This window comes from Syngnathus acus, chromosome 3 (assembly GCF_901709675.1).
Source record: "Syngnathus acus chromosome 3, fSynAcu1.2, whole genome shotgun sequence".
NCBI lineage: Eukaryota > Metazoa > Chordata > Actinopteri > Syngnathiformes > Syngnathidae > Syngnathus > Syngnathus acus.
This window is the reverse complement of record NC_051089.1, coordinates 9,553,283-9,574,201: the sequence shown is the minus strand read 5'-3', so window position 1 is coordinate 9,574,201 and position 20,919 is coordinate 9,553,283. Positions and strand designations below refer to the sequence as shown.

General features: G+C 42.9%; 3 protein-coding genes across 5 annotated transcripts; 2 read left to right on the top strand and 1 right to left on the bottom strand.

Moving 5' to 3' along the window:
* Positions 1-89: 89 nt before the first annotated feature.
* mns1 (meiosis-specific nuclear structural 1) lies at positions 90-6,354 on the top strand. The gene is made up of 11 exons (XM_037247582.1): positions 90-187; positions 275-344; positions 865-1,074; positions 1,368-1,495; positions 1,792-1,894; positions 1,985-2,214; positions 2,406-2,622; positions 2,711-2,818; positions 2,960-3,217; positions 3,344-3,469; positions 3,739-6,354. The coding sequence occupies exons 2-11, from the start codon at positions 342-344 to the stop codon at positions 3,841-3,843; spliced, it is 1,488 nt and encodes a 495-aa protein (XP_037103477.1). The 5' UTR covers positions 90-187; positions 275-341; the 3' UTR covers positions 3,844-6,354.
* tex9 (testis expressed 9) lies at positions 4,627-9,160 on the bottom strand. Of its 3 annotated transcripts, none has more exons than XM_037247585.1 (12): positions 9,066-9,160; positions 7,554-7,616; positions 6,848-6,911; positions 6,683-6,759; positions 6,351-6,393; positions 6,087-6,142; positions 5,877-6,016; positions 5,623-5,714; positions 5,373-5,546; positions 5,110-5,244; positions 4,856-4,990; positions 4,627-4,782 (listed from the first exon to the last, which is right to left on the bottom strand). In XM_037247585.1, exons 2-12 carry the CDS (start codon positions 7,592-7,594, stop codon positions 4,705-4,707), a joined length of 1,035 nt encoding a protein of 344 aa, XP_037103480.1. In that variant the 5' UTR covers positions 7,595-7,616; positions 9,066-9,160; the 3' UTR covers positions 4,627-4,704. The 3 variants fall into 3 exon arrangements, with proteins under 3 accessions (XP_037103480.1, XP_037103479.1, XP_037103478.1); XM_037247584.1 differs by lacking the exon at positions 9,066-9,160 and adding an exon at positions 8,824-8,948; XM_037247583.1 differs by lacking the exon at positions 9,066-9,160 and adding an exon at positions 7,931-8,280.
* LOC119120582 (DNA-binding protein RFX7-like) lies at positions 9,134-20,612 on the top strand. Its single transcript, XM_037247581.1, has 9 exons — positions 9,134-9,301; positions 11,473-11,506; positions 13,186-13,277; positions 13,349-13,471; positions 14,215-14,331; positions 14,700-14,784; positions 14,912-15,122; positions 15,372-15,655; positions 15,879-20,612. The coding sequence occupies exons 1-9, from the start codon at positions 9,156-9,158 to the stop codon at positions 18,876-18,878; spliced, it is 4,092 nt and encodes a 1,363-aa protein (XP_037103476.1). The 5' UTR covers positions 9,134-9,155; the 3' UTR covers positions 18,879-20,612.
* The last annotated feature ends 307 nt before the right edge of the window (positions 20,613-20,919 follow it).

Below are 20,919 nucleotides of genomic sequence, written 5' to 3'. Positions count from 1 at the left end.
GCAATATTTTGACACCATTGTTGATTGTAATTTGGAGGTCTGGTTGTGTCAACGCGTAATTGCGGACAGTCCGGAGTTACCGGATGTGACGCAATAACAACCAGCGGTTCCCATGGAAACATCCCCAAACATTTGCAGAAACGTCGTCGAAACGCTTCAAACGAGTTGAAAGCTTTACTCCGACACGGTACTAGCTCAGTTGAAAAGAAAGGCTACCTAACATGAATCGCGGTTGACGCTGCTTTTTGCATGAACTCGTTTTGTTGTTTTTAAGACTTCTCGAAGCAAAGGCGGCACGTGCCAAGTCCCTGGAACTGAACACTGCATAAAGGACGTCAAAGATGGTATGTGTTCTGCAAGTGCGCGTGCAAGTAGGCGTGCGTCCTCGTAAAGCACTTTGTCCTCACTCATCTAGGCATAGTACTATTTCGAGTTGGACAACAATATGAGTGAGGCAAGTGGTTTGTTATGTTTTTGCACCTCTAGTAACAGTAGGTCCAACTTACAGGCGTCTATCATGCACAAGTGTTCAATTGTATTTTGGCCTCACTTGTACGATGTAGTTGTGTGCCAAAACTGTCTCAGTGTGCAAAGAATTTCATAAAATAGTAGAAAGTAAGAAAATGCTGTGCAACTAGTATTGTCTTCTTAGTAAGACATTCATATCGTACTAGTGCCAATTTTTTCCTTTAATATGCATTCAACCAATACTAGAAACTACTGCACACCACATTTGGCAAGCCTCCTGGACCCTAAAAGTAAAACCGAAAGGCCCCCTTTTTTTATTATTAGTATTAGTACATGCATCATAAATACTCCAAGGCTTTCCATAAGCGTGCTTGTTATCTTTTCTGCTTTGTCAAGAGTCGTCACCTGTGCCGCAGTCAGCAGTATCGGATGGTGGCGCAACGGCGCGCCATCGAAGAGCAGAAGCATGTGGAGGCCCTGCGAATAGACCGTGACCGGAAAATAGTGGCAGCTATACAGGAGGAGGACAATGTGGACAAGAAAAGGTTCTTAAGGCAGGTGCAGGAGGAACAGAAAGAAAGAGAGATGGAGAACATCATGTTGAAGGTGTGTTTTCTCTGTGCTGAATCACTCCATCTATTTGCCTGTCCATCTCTGGAGAGAGAATTCAGAGATTTCATATAGACAAAATAGCATCCATTTTCCAGATTTATTTCACTGATAGTTGAGCAGGGTGTGGTTTTAATCAAATAATCATTTGAATTTGGCCGGGGTCTCAACAAAACTCTTTGTTGTGTGTTAAATTACAAGATGTTGTATTTTCACTTTAGAGGGACTTTTAAACCTACCAACCCCTGTGGGTGATCACCTCTCACTGCCGCTCCCTAACCAACTTGCAGGCCCACACCGAGAAAATGTTGAGGGAGAAAAAATATCTCCAAGACGAGAAGCTGGCTAAAGAGCTGTCCCGCATCAACAAGGAGAAGCTGAGAGATGGCAAGATCAGGCAGCATATTAGAGAGAACAGGTACTACACTACTCACCAAAACTCAAGACGTGAATGCCGTCCGTCATCAGATTCGGCAAATATTTCATTTTTGGTTCAATCTCTTTTTTTGGTGGGGGGGAGAGTACGTCTCCTTTCAATTTAATGGTTTTATTAGAGACTATTGTACTTGGGCACCCTCTAGTGGAATGCGAAGTAATGGCTGCCCAAAGGCATTCTCTGACTTTATTCTTGTAAAATTACAAATTTGTGTTCTTATATTTTGACCTTCTTTTTTTGTTGCTCATTTTGAATCATTTCTTCTACCACCCTCTCAGCCTTGAGCTCAGAGAATTAGAGTCCAAGTTGAAGTTGGCCTACGTGAGCAAGGAGCAGGTGGCGCAGATGGCAGAACATGAAGCTATGAAATTAGAGACAATGGTGACGTCCTCGTCCGCACCTCTCGAACGGTATCTCCCCCAAAACAAATGGTTATCCCCTGTACTGTCCATGTCTCCTCTCTGGCCTTAGCGTGAAGAGGCGGCGATAGACGACAAGATCAAGATCCTGTATGACAAGGCGACCGTTCAAGAGGAGGAGCAGGAGCAGAAGAAACAAGAGGAACAGGTCCGCTACCAGCACGAGCTCAACCTGCAGCTTGTCGAGCAAGAGCAAAAGAGACAAGCGGCCTACGACGACTTCCTCAAGGAGAAGTTCATGGTGGATGAGATTGTGCGCAAGATTTATGAAGAGGATCAGATGTGAGTTTGATCAAATTCGGGTCCGGAATGTAAAAACCATGCCACAATTTGGCTTTAGTTTTTACTTTCTAGACCTAACCAAAATAATGAGGAAACGCCGTACCCTGTTTTGACTCTTGGGGGCGCAAAAAAACATTTTTGACTTGCCCTTTAAGACAAATCAACAGACTGATCATGGTTTTGTGGTGAAGGGAGCTCCAGAAGAAGCTGGAGAGGGTGCACGCCACCCAGAAGCACATCAAGGACTTCCAGATACAGCGGATCGAGTGGCAGCGTTTGGAGAAAGAAAGGATGGAGGAAGAGAACAGACGCATCAGGGAGTTTGCAAAAAGGCAGCAGAAGTCGCAGCAGGCCTGGATGGACAAGATCAAAGCACGAGAAGATGCAATACAGGCCCTCAGAGACACGGTCAATAGAATCAAGATAGTCTTTTTTTTAATTTTTTTAAAACATGTCACTAGCTCTCACTCGACAAACTGTCCCTGCTTTTATCCAGCTCGCAGAGAAGATGGCCAATGAGAATGCACAGCGTGACGAGATGGAGAGAATTCGCCAGGAGCTTTGTCTTGAGGAACAAGAAGAAACCTACAGGAAGAAAGAGATTGTAAGAGTATTTCCCATGCTTTTATCTTTCTCTACAGTTTGGAGCGTTCATTGAAGTGATGATACTTGGCGTAGTACTGAAGGGAAGTGCAGCAAACTTTCAGCTCAAAACCTCACATGGAAATATTTCCCCATCTTCCAGGAAGACATGGAGAAGAACATCCGGCTGAGGCTGACGTTGCAGAGGACCTGCCAGGAGCAGTTGGCCATGAAGGAGATGCGTCGGCAGGCGGAGAAAGAAGAAGAGGACATTTTCCGGAAAACCATCATGGACAAGTTTGCGGAAGACGACCGCATCGAGCAAATGAACGCCCAAAAGCGGCGCATGAAGATGATGGAGCACAAACGCGAAGCGGAGAAGCTGCTGGAAGACAGACGACGGCAGCAGGAGATCGACAAGGTACCCGCTAATTCTTCTGCGAGGGCGCTGAGTATTTTAGTATCCGGACATTAAGATGGAGATCAACTACTTAATGCTCACTCACTTTTGCATCAATTTCCCCTTCTGACTCTTTCTCGCTCGTAGGATATGCAAGCTCGAGAGGAGGCAATTGAGCAAGAGAGAGCGGCCATCTGCAGGCAGATTATCGAAGAGGAGAGGGTCAAGCTTCTCCAACGACACGCATCAAAACTTCTCGGACACCTACCTAAGGTAACCCACCCGTTCGGTCTTACACTGCACCGATTTCCAACCACTCTTTAAGGTGTGCCAAGAAATCATCAGCTATGTATTACTTCACATTATGTTTCCATTTAAAAAGTTAATACTAATAACTAGAATTTCTAAAATTGTTTTCTTTGGTCTTGCCTCCACCACAGTACCCTTAGCGCACAAGCTAGCTCATGTTATGAAACACTTACACTGCAATATTATACACGTATCTCATTTGGGCAAGCAAATGTCCCTCTGCCTTTTTTCAGGGTTTACTTCGTGAGGATGACCTGAAGCACTTTGATGAAGAATTTAAGAAAAAATTGCAGACACGTCAAGCAGAGGACTCTGAAGACCATGGTGGAGATGATTGAGTCGTTTTCAAGTTTTATTTTTTATTTTTTTTATTTTTTTTTAACTTTAACCGCAAACAATCCTATGGACTGAATGTGATCCCACTTTCACGGCGCATCACATGCATGATATCTAACATGAGAAGTGCTAATGACAAGTTCAACAACGTATTTACAAACAGTTATACTGTGCACACTGATTAGCACATTGTTGAATGAATAGTATTGAGTGTCAAAAACAAGTGAAATTGTTTAATGGCAGTTTTTTTATATCCAACTCTTACACTGGATCTCAGTAGATGGTATACGTGTATATTTCAAAGATGAATATTTTTCTTGCTGCAAAGTAACAGTAAAACCCAAACAAAATCGGTCTCCTATCTCAACTGATGCCAATGGCCAATTTTGATCTTAGGCCTTATCCACAAAGCTGATGACCCCAGTGACCCCATTTGCTTGTTTAACCACCCACCTTGAAATGTCATCATCCATCTGACGCAGTGTTCTGACTCTGATGTATATGCAAGACTTGTCACAGCCGGTCTTGAAGGCTTGTGTGTGGTCAGGGATATCCACCTCTTGTCTCCTCTCACGGTCAATCACAAATCAAGTCTGAGCCTCGAAATTATTTAAACCTTTTGCACCCATAATTTCATTTTACTTTCCAATTCTTGACACTCCTGTTCAAAATATACACATCCGATTCAGTTCTGTGAGATATGGAAAAACACACAAGACCCGAGTGAAGGGGTTGACATCAGTGGTTTTAATGTTAAGTCGTATTTTTTATTCTATCATTCAATATGTCCCAAAATGACTGTGTTGAGAAAGGCTGTTAAAAATACATTTGCAAAATCCAACCAGACTTTTTGCTAATCATATTTATGTTTTGCCCCAGTCGAGGGCCTTCATGAACTCGTCCTCAGTGAAAGAAAGCAACTTGGCGGCTTCAAGATGCATCTGCACAGAAAGACATGAACGTTAGCACACAAGTGGATTGTTTTCAAGTTAGAGAGTTGAGGAGGGCGGGCACCTTTTGTCTTTTAAGAACGTCGATTAGCTTGAGCTGCTTCTTTACCCCGACAATAAGCTCCCCTTTCTGCTTTTTTAGCAGTTTGTTTTCTGTCAGTAGATTTTCTCGAGTCTGCTGTTCCTCACTGATCTTGTCCTGGATTGATGCAAAAGGTGACAACGACGAACCTTGCTCCCAAAGTATTTTCATTCATCCAAACGCACACTGAAGAGTTTCCCCTTAAGATTCAGTCTTTGACTAATTATCCCTCTTGCCTTGTTCATCTGTTTGGTTTTGTTGAGTTCTGACTTTAGGCGCTCCACCTCATCTAGAGCTCTGGTCAGACGAATCTCAACAGTGTTCTGGGCGGCCGTTCCTTGCTTGCTGGATTTGTTCAGCTTCTCCATTTCCTGTCGGTAAAAACGCATGTCTGAGGTGGTCGAAACAATTGTTACAGTAAATGAGTTGTACTAGCCTCTTCTTCCATTTTCCTGTTTGCGCCCATCAGTGGGAAAATGGTCTCAAGACCTTCTCTTACCTTGTGCAAAGCGGACACTTGCAGCTGCAGGCTATCACATTTGACGGCGGCCTCGCTCTCCGACGCTTTGAGCTTGTCCATCTTTGTCTGTTGGATGTTGACGGTCCTCTGGAGCTTGATCCGTTCCTCCTCTAGCTGCTTAACTTTGGCGTTCAGCTTGACGTTTTCATCATCCTGACCAGGCCACAGTGACAATGTCGCCCCCTACTGGTGAGAGGTGGCCCAAACATTTTGTTGAACTGCTCTGTACCTTCTTTTTTCTGTCACTCAGAAGATGATCAATTTCTTCTTGCATCATCGCAATGTTGGCCATCAGGGCGTGGACTTGTGCACATGAAACGCCTGAAAAGAAATAAAAGAGTCAAACAGATCCTAGCCACTTAAAATATATTTGACATGGGGGAAAAATGATGAAAACCAAAATATAATGGGATCGCCTCACTTTTGGTGAGATTCCATGTTGTGTATTAGTTATTGTAAGGATGGAGAAAGGAAGACACGTACCCGTCCCTTCATTGTCTCCGTCAGCGAAGACGTTGTCATGAGGAACCAAGCGGTTCATCCTGTCCTCCACATTTTGTATCGTCATTGCCACAAAAGACTCGGCCGAATCTCCCGCCGCTCCCAAAGCGTTCCCGCAAACTCTAAAAGTCGATATAAAACCATTTTAACCATTATTGCTTTTGTTGCCATTCCATCCATTTTGTAACTCACGCAGAGTTCGAATGATGCTCTTGTGCTTCTGACTTTTGTGACTTTTTGGGCTCCACCTAGGAACAGGTCGTAAAATGAATTGTTATACCTTCACTTTGGAGGAAGTGATAACTGCCATTTGGAGTTGCTATGATGGTCGATGGACTGCTGTTTGAGCATTTATTACCTAATTGTGAGATCCAGTTAAAGGTCCATGTTTCTACGACTAGTGTGTTGGATTATTACTTGGACTTTAAGAGGCTTTATTAAAACTTCTTTTGGTACCTTACGAGGTTTCGGCACAGACGTTCCTCCATCTTTGGTGTTACTGAAAGAGAATGGAAACTATTGTAAGAGACATCAGTGAAATTGGCAATAAATCAATTTTTTATTGCTGACTTTGGGTGAGAGGCAGGCAAGACCGTGGACTGGTTGCCACTCTATCATAGACCACGTATAGATAGATAAACGATTATTCACTCACATTTACACCAAACAACTATTTAGTTTTCAATTAACCTAATGTGGATGTTTTTTGGGAATGTGGGAGGAAGCTTCAGAGAACCCACGCAAGGAACAGAAAGCAAGACAAACTCGCTAGTCAGCAAGATGGTCACCTTGATGCTTTTTCATCCTCCAAATCCTTGAGTGTGAGCGCACTTGAAGACTTTGACAGAAAATCTTCTCGTTCTTTCTAAGAATAAAATAAAAAATAAAAAAGCAATATGGGGGTGAAAGTACACTAATAAGCATCTTGTTTTTATATTTATGTACAAACTCACCTTTAGTTGATCTGCTTGCATGACCAGATTTGCCGCTTTGGCCTCCAGCTTTGCATTTAGCAGCCTGAAGAAAATAAGCAGTGAAAAAGACTGAATACCATTTCTAAGACGCGACTTTATAGTCATCCTTGATAACCAAAAGAAGGGCTAATGTAAGTAAATGTTTGTCTGTAAAATATATTAAAATTAATTTTCAAATTTGAGGTACTGCAACAATGAATTGACAACTAATCATTTACCAACTTAATTGATAATTATTTCTGACAATTGTGAGATTATTTTGGTATCTTGTTTCATTTACAACTCTCCAAATTTAAGCCTCTCAACTCAAAATATTCTTAGATTTATATTAATATAGTGACTATATTATATTATTTTATATTTTATATATATTATAGTCCTTTATGAAAGCAGACTTAGTATGTGTTAGAGTTAAGGTTGAATTAAAAAATACAATTTGCAAACATCTGCTTTTATGTTGGACACAATGACCAATATTTCTGCCATGTTAAAAACCTGACGAGTAACAAAATCTTAACTTATGTTTGTTTATTGTCTGCACTGTCAATTTGAATTGTTTTCCAAAATCGGGATGGAAATTAAAGCTAGATTTCTTTTCACCCGATTCATCATTAAATATCAATTTATCATTAAAATAATCATTAGTTGCAGCTCTCATTCAAATAATGAAGGAGAATGGCCTTACTTGTATTTCTCCTCCTTCGCTAAAAGGTCATTCGCAGGCATCTTTGGTGGCCTTATTCTTTTCCTGTGGGTGAAAATTTCCACAATGTTTCAATGTGACTCAAATAGTAATCTTGTTTTTTATGCATTTTGTGAAGCCAAACAAAATGTAAACTGTCTCAAGAGTATTTGGACACATTAAGCGTTTTTTCTAAACAAGTTCCTAAATGTCAGTAAAAAACGTAGGTTTACTGACATTTTGTATCGTGTACTACAAAGAAGCCAAGAGCTGGCATTTTAGCTTTTTTTCCCATCGGATCAAGACAAACCTCCTCTAGCGCCACACGTAAATAGTTTTATATTATTGATATATTGTTTTTCCCCCATTTAATGGCTTACCAGGGCGACTAGACGCTGCGTTTCCAAAAAGTACATACAATCCTAGTCGCCTAGCAACTACCACAACGATCACTAAACTACGGAAGCCGAATTAGAAAATAGTTGAACGGCTTTTCCGTCTAAAGCGACTTAAAATAACAAATAACACATATGATAATCAAGACAAACAAACGATTTAATCGTGTATATCGTCATTGGACTGCCCTTATCACGTGGTTGTTATATGCGTCACGCATAAAATTAACTTGCTGACGAATTGTTTGTTACTAGCACTACTGCTACTAGTACAATACTCGTACTGCTCCATCCATTTTGTTTCATTGCATTCACTTTGCACTTACACCAAATAGAAAAATCTTTGTACAACACAATATTTCATGAAATATTGTGTTGTACAAAGATTAAGTGCAAAGTGAATGCATGTTTTATATATATATATATATATATATATATATATATATATATATATATATATATATATATATATATATATATATATATATATATATATATATAAAACACAGAACAGTATATATAGTAGGACAAGAAGTACTAGACCTATTTGATTGAGTATGTTAGGAGTAATACCTATCAGAAAATACTTGGTGACCCCCCCGTGAGAAAGAAAACATTGGGGTTAATAATTGACTACAGTACATAGATACACACGAATGTGCTTTTTATAATAATAATAATAAAAAAAACTGGTTAGAATGTGCTTCAAGTGTGTCCACCCTTGCTGCATAATACTCTAAGTGGCATCATTACGTTGTGCTTACGTCTTGTTTTTATTACTGTGGACGTTACTACGCATGCGCGTGGGTGACAGCTACTACGCGGCGCACATGCACATGCAGTCTTCCACAACTCCAGTAAGGTTCGGTGAGAGGCACCGGAGGGACTAGCTTGTTGTTCCTCACACGTCTGCGCGCACTACTTGGACATTTACGTATTCTATCCGCGCAGAAGCGAGCGAGTGAGTGTGTGACGCTGAATTCTCATGAAGACTGCAAAGTGCGGTGGGCTGGAGGGGCGAGATGTCGGAGGGCTGCTGGCAGACGACGACAAAAACAACACGGCGCGCTGATGATGATGATGATGATGACGATGACCGCTTAGCTCGGCGACCTCCTACTCTTGTTTAAGCCGCCAGCCCGCCAGGGCGAGTCGCCCCGTCCACGCCTCCTCGTCCGGTGTACCGCGGCACCAGCCAGGGACTCCTGCGATGGCCGAGGAGGACCCCCAGCAGCAGCATCAGCAGCATCAGCAGCATGCAGACCGAGGGGCGGGCAGCTTCCAGCCTGGGCTCCTCTCCGGGCTGCAGAGCGCCGAGGCCGGCGCGCTACAGCTCCGGATCAAGAACTCCATCTGGTGAGGGGCGCCCATGCTTGCATGTTTGGATTTGCCAACCTATATATGTATGAGAAAAATCTCACGACCCACGCCAAACAAAAAGTGCATACTTTAAAAGTTGTACCTTCTACCATGTCGTAACGAGATTCTAGTAGAATATCCTGTATTTGTTCTGCCTGTCACTATTTGTTGCTGGCATAAAGAGAGATGATCAAATATTAATTGCATGGTTTCCAAACTGAGGTTAGGCAACTAAAACGGGTCCAGGTCCATTTGTTTTGGGTCACTGATTAACAGCATAAAATTTACAACATGACAAGATTTCTGCTTTTCATTGGAATAGGTCATATGCTTGTGCTGTATTTTTATCACCATCTTGTGGCATCTCTAGGTTCTATTTACTATTTACAGAACTGGTTAAACCTTTTGAGGGAAGGTGTTTACTTGTGGATTTTTGCTCAAATTTTTCCTGTCCTGTCCAAAATTCCATGTTTAAAGGATTAATTGAACACAAACTAAAACCCCAGTATTTCAAAGGAAAAGTCAAGTCAGTTTTTCCCTTTAAAATAGTCTGCGAACATCACGGCTCGCCTGTTTCCTGGATTTGGTCACGTGTCATTTGCAAAACTATAGTATGTTATTGTGATTGTAATTTACATAGGGCTGCTTGATTATGAGAAGAATACGAATCATGATTATTTTGGTAATAATTGAAATCACGATTATTCAAATGATTTTTTGCTGCAAAATGTTTCAACGTAAAAAAGTATGAAGACAAATTTCTTTGAAACACTGTAATTATGTGAGGTCTTTTTGGACCATACAAAATTTATAAAATGAGTATATTAAAATATAAAAAAGGTGCAAATGAATATATTCAAGTATGGTTTCCTTGTTTGAAGAAACAGTGCATTGGATATCAATGCATATTAATAATTGATTTTTTTTACTATTATGCCAATTTTGTAATCCTGAAGTGTAATCATTTGAATTGAATTTCCATGAATTGCACAGCCCTACTGAAGATTGTTTTTACAATGCTTTGCCTCTAGATTGCATATCTCAAGCTACAAGCCTCCTTTTGCATTTGAATTTATGTTGATACATTGAGATAAAGGACAAATACGAATGTGCTACAGTGTAAAATACAGATGTACTGTGTATTCCTGGTGAAGAAAAAAAATTAACAAGTGCTGCACAAAAAGGATGTTCATGTATCTCCTGTTGGAGCCTACCCCAGCTCACTGAGTAGGTGATGGCTGTGAGGAAATCGTGGTACTGGGATTTCGTGGATCCGTTTAATCTCTACAAGTACAAGTTTGTTTCTAATATGTCGGTCGGAAGAAACACATCTCAGGTCTAATCCAGCGTGCCTGCTAAATGTGTCCTGAAAACAAGCTAATGAGATCCCCGGCCACTCAGCCCGGTAACAGCGAATTAAAATGAACTGTTCTCTGCGCGGCTTAAGGCCTCCGCGCTGACCCGGGCCGAGCCGGTGTCCTTAAATGTGACTCGCCTATACCTTCTGTCTTGCTGTCAACAACAAAATGACCTGTCTGCAGATTAGGAATTAAACCTGGTCTTCCATTGCTCCTGCCTCTGCTCTGGATACCCACACTCCAAAAATGTACATTGATTATAAAAAGTCTACACACCCCTAATCAAATGCAAGGTTGTTGTAATTAAGAAAATGAGACAAACCTAAATCATTTCAAAACTTTTTACACCACTATTGTGATACAGACCTGTACAACTCGATTGAAATGAAATACCATCGTAAAAGTGCCTCTGATTTACCCCAAATAAAGTTCTCAAAAGACAGAGGTGCCATCATTCATTGAAAAGCCGCTCTGATTGGACATTCAAGAGTGCTACAGCTATCCTGTAACTTTAATATCGAAACTTTTCGTTGAGACTCGTTCATCTTTTACAAAGTTTGAACACAAAATTGAATATCCGAAAATATTGCAGCTCAAGGTTGGGATTGGAACGGGCGACGAGACAATGTCTTTTTACATGTGACAGCATGTGTCCGTGGTGGTGGGCTACATGACCTGAGAGATGCTGAAGGGAGGGTCAACTCATGCCAGACATTCCTCCACTTTATAAATAAATGCACCAGCGCTCATGTTACATAGCGGCGGCGGCCCACGAGCATACTAATTGATACTATTATCTCTTCTTTTCAGCAAAACGGTTCAATCAAAAGTGGACACCATTCTGGTGAGTATTCTTTTGGTTTGTTAATTGTATTATTTTCAAATACAATTTCAGATGACATCACCACGATCAAAATAACGATGACGCAATGTGTGATTTAGGATCTAGCGAGTTAGCATTTGGTGAACAATTCTTTGGAAAAAAGCTGTTTAGTGCCGCTCCCAGTTGAAGATAATTGTCAATTTAAACATGAAACAAAATGTTGTGTGTTTAAAACAGCCACATAGCTTTGGTTGTGTTTAGGCGAATGCTAGCAAAGAAAGCAAAATGCCATAGACGGGCTGGGCTTTTTTGACTTCTGAGGCATGGTTTTCCCCAAAAATTGGTTTAACTCCAAATTATATCACTTCCACTGCATTAGCTCCTAAGATCCCCTGTGAGTAAATATAGGGAATCAAGCTCCAGTATGTCCAACCCCCTGATTATCGTGACATTTTGGCTGCCTGCTGCCCCTGGAAACTTGTGGTTCCCTAACAACAACAACAACAATCATAATAACAGGGAGGGGAATTAAAAAAAAGGTGAACTGGATGGGGTTATTCTTAGAAGTCAAAGTAGAGAAATGTCTGAGTGGGGGCACATGTTGGCACTGCGGATGTGTATTTGCGCACTCTGCATTCAGTGGGGCATCCTGAGCTACAGATTTGATTTCATTTGACCCCATTGGCCCCTTTCTGGGTTTTGGACAAAAGTCTTTGGACACAGCTCTTAGATACATTTATTGCCTTTCAGTGATTGTTCTTAACAATGCAAAAGACAATAGTCAGGCTAACAAATAGCATCAGCGTTAGAATCCTTTAAGCAACAGAAACACAAACGGTACTGCAACTCATGCAGACCGATAATGTGACAATACTTTTGCTTCAAGCTAACAAACAATACAAAGATGCTATTCTCTCAGTTGAGCGTATTTCCTTGGCACCAGTTACTACTTTCCTATTAGCCAGGGCTTTTGAGTCCAAATGTGAGAACAACAATTCTATTCATGGTCCTTCCATGTTGGCCACAGCAAAAAGAACATTTAGCAGGCATCTCAGCATCCTCGCTTGTCCCTTTATCCTTGAGCATCATTAGTACACAGTGCCAGTCTCTGCTGAGGAGGCAACGTCAAGGACAAGTGAGCCAAAGCTGAGCATGATGAATGACCACCATGCTTCTGTGTTCCAAACATGCAGAAAAGGAAGGGCCCCTTTCAAGCTTAATTTTCATTCTTCTTTTTTTTTTTTTTTTAAACAAAAATGTACCATTTGGTGAAACTCTCTTTAGTATGTTGGAGAACTTTGCCTTTTTGTTGTTATTTCCATGATACTGATTTGTATGCGTGAGAGGGAAGAGCATGAATTAAACAAAGCCTGTCATGAACAGTCCCAGAGGTCGTGCGTAAGGTTGCATGTTGGCTGTGTTGCGCTAATGTTAATGCTAATCAAGGCATGTCCGTCATAGCAGTGGTGTAGCTCACCACGGGGTGATGAGACAGTGTGTGGTTATTAAATCATCTCATTAAACATCCATCTTGGATGTGCATTCTTTTTTATATAACTGGATGCCCAGTGATAATAGGTGAGGGATGCCTCATCAATATTGTATACCTCATTCCAGGCAGGAGTTAGTGTGTTAGTGTCTTTGTGTGTTTTCTTCCAAAATGACAACATGTTTCCTTTCCTCTTGTTCTACTTCCATAGCAAGATGTTGAGAAGTTCACAGACATTGAAAAACTCTACTTGTACCTTAAGTTGCCTTCAGGCCCCATCAGCAGCGCCAGCGTTGAGAAAAGGTAAAGCGTGAGATTATTTTTGGTAACGAGTTCAATCGGATGTTAAATTGAATGGAAATGTATTTTGTCAGTGATCAGAGCGCCGTGTCATCCAGCCGCACGCAGCAGATGCATGCCTTCAATTGGATCCACAATCATTTAGAGGAATACCCTGAGACCTCGCTCCCCAAACAGGAAGTTTATGACGAATACAAGTGAGTACTGTCAATAAAAAGCGTTATTGCTGCTTCATGACAACCAAACCAAATTGCTGTTGACTGAAGCCTCATTATAAATAGACGCCGCGGGCCTGAGAATCATAGAGCAGCATGTGCTGGTAATATTAGAATGGAAAGTCTGAGACGGCCATTGAAATGCTTTGGCACTCTTATGTAACTGTCTTTCGAAGTCGACTAAATTCGGCCCCACCCACAGATATTTTGGCGCCTTTGGGGTGGACAGGTGAAAAGGCTCCAAGGGATCACAATGTGCGCCACTCCTGAACATAGAAGCCGATTTTAGTCCTAATTCATTTCTGTTTCATAATACAGCCATCCCTCCCTGTATGGCGGTTCCCCATTTTGCAGATTCAGAGATAGTTTTTTGTACTAATGTATAACGCCGATTATGCATTATGGAAAATTGGGATGCGTTTTTGTTTTTGTTCCTCGTAACACATTGTGACCACTGCAAATGTAACTTTTTTGTAATTCCAGTTATTCGATTAATCGTTTCAGCCTTAATATTGCGGCAGTGTGCATCTTTTGCAGTCCATCATGTGAGTGAGAAACTCTAGTCACAAATTGCAGTAAGCAACCCCATGGTCGACATCTAAATATGCTGTAATCGAATCCTGTCAATTATAAAGTGATGTTTTAAGGATTTTTTTTTTACTGTTTGAATGTAAGAGTCCTAATGAATCAAACTTCCAATTTCTGTTGGGGTTTTTTTTCTGCAGAAGCTTCTGTGACAATCTCAACTACCATCCACTGAGTGCTGCAGACTTTGGCAAAATGATGAAAAATGTCTTCCCCAACATGAAGGCGCGTCGACTTGGCATGAGAGGAAAATCAAAATATCCTTCCCTGGAATGGACTGTAACCGCCTGTCTCTACCCACCGGCCATCTGCTCTTACAGTTCATAAGCTCTCTAAATATAGACGTGAAATGAAATAAATTCCCCCTTCGAAGCAGGGGAAGCAGAATACACAAGTGCTGGGGGGAATTTGCTGTGATCTTGACCTTTGATCTTGACCTTCATGACGCGTGAAACTTTTGTTATTGGCTAGTTGACCGTCCTTCACCCAGGGAGCTTAAAGTAAACCTCATTTCATGTTTTTTGGGGGATGTGGTAATACACAGTTTCCATTACGTATTTACAGTCCAAGAAAGGCTTCATAAAATCTGTTGCAATCTGACACATTTATCTTAACACTGCCTTACATATTGCTATAGTGGACTGAGGAAAAGGCCTTTTGTCCACTTTCCGTGTTTACCAAGTCTGGAGCTACAGAAAACTGGAGAAGGAGTGAGCACATTTGCATCTTTCTTTCTTACATTTCAGAATTAATCTTTGTGTTTGGATGAACTTCTCACTCGTCTTCGATTGAGAGATTGCCAATTTAAGCATGTATTTTATTGTGTTTTGGCCGCAGTGCGATGGACTGGACTCAGCAGGGGGCTACCTTGGCAGTATGAAGGAGGAGGTTCGCTTTGCGGCTTGTGATTTGGTGTGCGAGTGGGCTCAAAAGGTGCTGAAACGGCCTTTCGAGGCAGTGGAAGAGCTGGCTCGCTTCCTGATGGACAGCCACTACATCAGCAACAAGTCCCTGGCAGCTCTCACCATTATGACAGGCGCGGCAACAGGTGGGAAGCCGGTTGGCCTTTCATGCGCACTTACAGCGACATCTAGTGGTGGTACTGCTCCAATTTTATTGTCGTTGGGAGCATGTAGTTGTTGTGCTAGTATGCCAAAGTTGGACTACTGGTGTGCAGAAATGTCATTCGGTAGCGATAAAAAATATTACCAGTAAGACATAGTGATCGTGTCTCAATTTATTTACAAAATGACTTATTCATTTTACATTTGAATTTGTATTTATTTGTTTATTTCAGAAGTTAAGCCTCTGCAGGCAGTCTCAGCTTTTGTGCCGACCGCCGACGCACACAGCTTCCAGCCTCAAACGGCAACTCTGTCATCGCCAACTGTCGACGCCAAGCAGCAGCTCCAGAGGAAGATCCAGAGGAAACAACAAGAACAAAAGCTGCACTCACCCATACCAGGAGAGGGTCCAATCAAGACGACGGATGACGGCAGCGGCCAATGTGGTAGCCCGGTCTCTCCTTCAGCTCAGCCGACCATTGGTATCGTGGTCGCTGCTGTCCCAAGACCCGTCACGGTGAGAAACACGGAGGATTCACGCTTTGTTTTCTATTTAACTGACTTAGGGATAAAGAAAATAAATAACAGAAGACTCCCAGGCCCCACTTTCTCCAAGAACATCTCAGATTAATTACATAAATGATGAAAAAAATATAAAGTTTGTCTATGGTACTAATATAGCATTTGACTAGCAAAACTAAAATAACCGGGTGTATCTGATCGACTTTCCTTGTCCGCAGACACAGCAAAGCGGCCAGCTGATGTCTGCCAGTCCAGTGGGGACCGGGGAGAGCAAATTGCTGCCTATAAACTTCCAAGTGGTGACGCAGCCCCTGAAACAAAGCGCCAAGAGCTCCGCAAATCTTCTCCCAAGTCCAGTCGGGGAACGCTCAGCTCGTCCACGCTATCCTCAAATCCTTCCCAAGCCGACGACCAGCAATGCTATCGCTCTGTGCTCGCCCTCCACCATGCTCATTGGCAACAACCCCATCAAGACTGTGATGACCACTTGTCATGTTACTCCTGTCAGTCTGGTCAAGATGACAGCCATCTCACTCGCACCCCACAGCGGCAATGCCACCACTTCCCTTACGAACAGCACTTTGAGGCCGGCATCTGCAGGTATCAGTAGCTGCAGCCTGTCAGAGGACATCCTGAGATCCCGTCAAAATACGAGGAGTACCTCCGCCCTCCCCATTCTGGCCCCGCAGGTTGACACCCATGATATCGATGTCGAAATGGAGCTCGAAGGGATACACATGAATAGAGAAAAACAAATTGAGAGCAGTGTCACGATGGCGCAGAGGGCTGCTAGCGTTCCAATACCTCAAACTAAAGGCTTCCACACTATGGAAAGCACATCCAGCTCAAAATATGATGCAAATGTCCCCGTGAGCACCAACGCCGCAGCAGTCGTTAACAACACGCCAACTAATACGAGATCTCTGAATTTGGCTCCTTCCTGTCCGAACATGCGAGTTATCTCAACATACAACAGCAACCCAGCATCTTCATTTGGGGAAGGCATCTGTGCGGCTAAGAGCTTTCGGAAGCGCTCGGGCCTCAGCCCGGCCCCCTCTCCTGTCAAGAGGGCTTTTCTGTCCCCACACCCAGTAGAGGGCACCGCTGATCTTGGATACGACAGTCGGAGACCCGAGAGTGCGCCGGTCGCCCGGGAGATGGAGATGAAAATGATGAAAATGAACTCTTTTCTGCCCGGTCAAGTCCATCCACTTGGCAATGCCTCTTCCAGAGCCAGCGGCTTTGTCACTGTTGCCAAAACACAGAGCTCAATGCAGAGGAAAAACACTTTCAATGTTATGGAAACTTGTACCGGTGTCGGCCACCCTATAACGCAGCAACCGGAGGAGCACCTGATGTCCGACGCGTATACTTTAGCGAATAATTCAAATTCATCAGCAGGTCTACGACACCTTCAGCCGCAGAGTTACGCTCAAGCCGTTTCCGGACCACTGGATTTTTTGGACCGAGCCTCCACGTCAAGCCAGCTCCCTATGCAGACAGAAATCGAATACTTCCCCTTTGACGATGATGTCACTCAAGACAGCATCGTGGAAGAACTGGTCCAGATGGAAGAGCAGATGAAACTGAATAAACAAGAGTTTGGAAACAGCGTCACGCTGCAAGCGCAGCAGGCCGTGATGACACACAACACCATGTCCGCCAATCAGACATTGAATACTTTTTACCGTGCCGCTAACAGCAGCGGCCTCAGCAATCTAGTCCAAACACCGACACCCACGCCCACGTCGGAAATGACGGGCCTTCAAGGTTTGACCAGAGAGAGCCCCCGCTCGCGTATCACCCCCATAACGCCGGTCGACAGCGCCCTGGGAAGCAGTCGACACACTCCGGTCGGCACTCCGCTCTCCAGCTGCAGCAGCACCGTGCCTCCCAGCCCCGTGGAGTGCAGGAATCCCTTTGCGTTCACACCCATCAACTCCAGCGTTACGAGTTTCCACGACAGCGGCGCCGTCTCCAGCAGCCCCGTCAAGCCCATGCGGAGGCCAACAGCCACCCACCCGGACAAGACCAGGCTGGACTGGATGAATAATAGCTACAGCGGCAATGGGAGCCTAAATAAATCGAACGACGCCGTGGGAATTTTACCCAGCTATCAGGGCCTCATTGATGACCACTTTCAAAAGCCTCACGCCTTCGCCGTCCCCCACGCAAGGCACCACGACAGCCGTTTTGGGCGGTTGACTCCAATATCCCCCGTGCAGCAGCAGGTAGCCAGCATGGCCGGCGCGACCAAGCAGGAGGGCTTCGCCGTGCCCGCTCCTCTGGATAACAAAGGCAGCAACCTTCCCGCGAGTGGATCTTTTCGATGTCGCAGTGTTAGCCCCGCCATACACCAGAGGAACTTGGTGGCGAGCACAGCAGCCAGTGGCCTTCACAATATCCACCAGCAGTGCGTCTCCCCGTTTAACTCACCGGTAACGCCTGAGATGTTAAACATCTTTGCCAACAACCAGGGAAATCTCGGGGTGAGCAGCGTGGCTCAAAGGAGTCGCTCCGTGCCACTCAACATCATGATGCAGACGGAAGTTCCGCCGATGACGGGCCAGCAATGCGGCGGCATAAATATCACTGACGTCCTTCTGGGTAAGCTGGACGGGGACCACGACACCGCACGAGGTATGGGCATGAATAATATGCCTTCGAGCTACACGGCGCGGATGAATCTCACTCAGATCCTCGAGTCTGGGAACGTCAGCCCGATCGCTCTGGACTCCTCCGGCACACCAAGGCCCAATTACCTCACGAGTGAACAAATGTTTTCCCCTGTAACACAGTCGGTCCCCTGTGAGGGGCAGCATCAGCAGCATCAGCAGCAGGCGACACGGCAACTTATGAGCTCACGGCAACAGCAGTTGGGTTTCAGCCACACTTTTAAAGGCGTCCAACCGGACAGCAACCTTGCCGCCGGCAATGAGCTGGTGCAACAGGTGCCGGGGTTAGCGGCAGGCGGGGCAGATTTTCCATGCGAACTTAGAATGACTTCGGACCTGTCTGGTAGCATCAATGACCTGAATACGCTGGATGCCAACCTCCTCTTTGACCCCGGTCGTCAGCAAGGGCAATTTCAAAGCGGCGCTCCGGAGGAGATGGCTAATCAGCCGCTGTTTCAGCAAATCACCAGCGACGCGACGCATTCTGGTGGGCTCGAGTGGCTCGAGAGCAAAGATCACACAACTGTCGGGCTGATGGGATGAATGCGGGGCCTTTTGAAATCTTTTGCTGTTTTCCAACTTTGACATGAAACACTGGACACAAGCCGCGTTGTCCAGTTTAAGTGCCGACCTGATCTGAAAAATTGCTGCAGCCCTCTGATCAAAATGCTGGTCATTTATTTATATTGTTTGTGACACGTGAACAAAAACTCGGGATGAAATTATTTTACCTCCTTCACGTGTTTCCAGTTATTTTATACAAAAAACTCAATTACAAATGTTTTGTATTTTCTCTACATTACTGAAACATCCATAAATTTGTGGAATCTATTTTACAAAGATGACAAGACTTATTAAAGTCCCTCAAAATGATGCGTGCTACTAAACTTTATATTAAAAACATGCCATGATGTGTGCAATGTGGATTCTCCATCCAACTCAAATGTTGAGTTTTCAAATGGGGCTCACTAAAAAAATGATGCAATTTCAAGAGATGCAACCTAGGCATGAGGGAATTGGAGCACTTTGTACAAAATATTCAGTAAATAAGTATAATAATAATCATTACTATGTGTGTATAGGAAGTTTAGCATGGTGTTTACTTTTTGTGTACTACAGATGGAGTGAATGCAGGTTATCTAGTAACCAGAAACATAAGTGGACGCAATGGTGCCAGTCCAATCTGTATATAAATGTAAAACGCGTCCCATAAGGTCAGTTGTCTGTTTATCAAATATCCATGAACTCACCTCTCAACGCCAAAGAGATGTTAGTTAAGCCATTTTCAAATCAGTGTTCAATTGAAGCCATAATGCACTGGAACTGAACTGAAATCAAAATTGAAACTTGCCTTGTTGTAACTTGTTGTACGCAAATTAAGCTAAAAATATGCAATCAGGTGCAAAACGGATGAATTGAATCGAGACGGTTGTTACCAGCGTCGTGCTGCACAGACAATCTGTAAATTGCGAGGTTCTCCTTCAAAAATGCACTGTGCTTTTTAAACTGTGAGTCCTGATCAAAAAGATTCTAAAGGCCTTATGTCCCTACCAAAGAGCCATTTGAAAACATAACCTGCACTAACATCTTGTCTTGAATAGTGGAGATATTGTTGCGTTTTTCAAGGGCTTTAACAAACGTACAAAAAAGACTTTGGGGGGGGAACATTTTAGCACTGTATTGACAAGATGAAAAAGTGATGAATGCTGATTTATTTATGATTTTCCCCCTCGTTCACAGTAGCTGTGTGTTGGTCATTTAATTTATTGTACAGTTAGGAGTGAATGTGTTGTCAAAACCGTGTCATCTTGTCCTGTTATGTTGTTGAAAAGGATCCAGTGAAGCGCAAATTATTGATACGGTTGAATTGTTAATTATACTTTGTCAGGATAACTTTGACGGCATCATGCCATAATACATGAGTGAACAGAATCCCACTTCTTTTTCAAAGTAGAGAAGTTCAGTTCTATTAACATGTGTTTTATTGTGTTAGTTTTGAACTTTATTTGGAACATTTTTATTTATCTTAAATCACTACTGTTTTTTCCATGTTGATCTTTATTGTGTGTCTATTGTCTAAGAATACTCAATTTGGTTTGCACTGACATTTATGTTCGTAAGACTTTATGACTTCTCTTGTAAGTGGTGCAGAGCTGTACAACTGCCCTCCACTGTAGTTAATGTTGCTGTGTCAGGTGAACAAGAATATATTTTGTGCTTTTTAAAGGAGAAGTGTTTTTTTTTTTTTAAATATTTGAATAAACAATTTTCAGTAGACCAGAATAATGCTTTGAGTTAACACCTACATGTCACAAAAACGCTGTACGAGTACCACGAGAGGTACGCAGGCACCATTGATAAATTAAATACAAATAACATTTATTATATTTAAAACGTGAACTACAAGCAAACTTACTATGTTTTAGGCAAACATGTATTTTTGTTTTAGTGCCCATGTAAAATCCTTTCCAGTTCAACAATAAAATATGAAAAACCAATAATTTTATGAACATAGTTCACAAACAAAATATGAAAAAACAATAATTGGATTAACAGCTTAAGCAATCATCACAGGTGTTTTCCA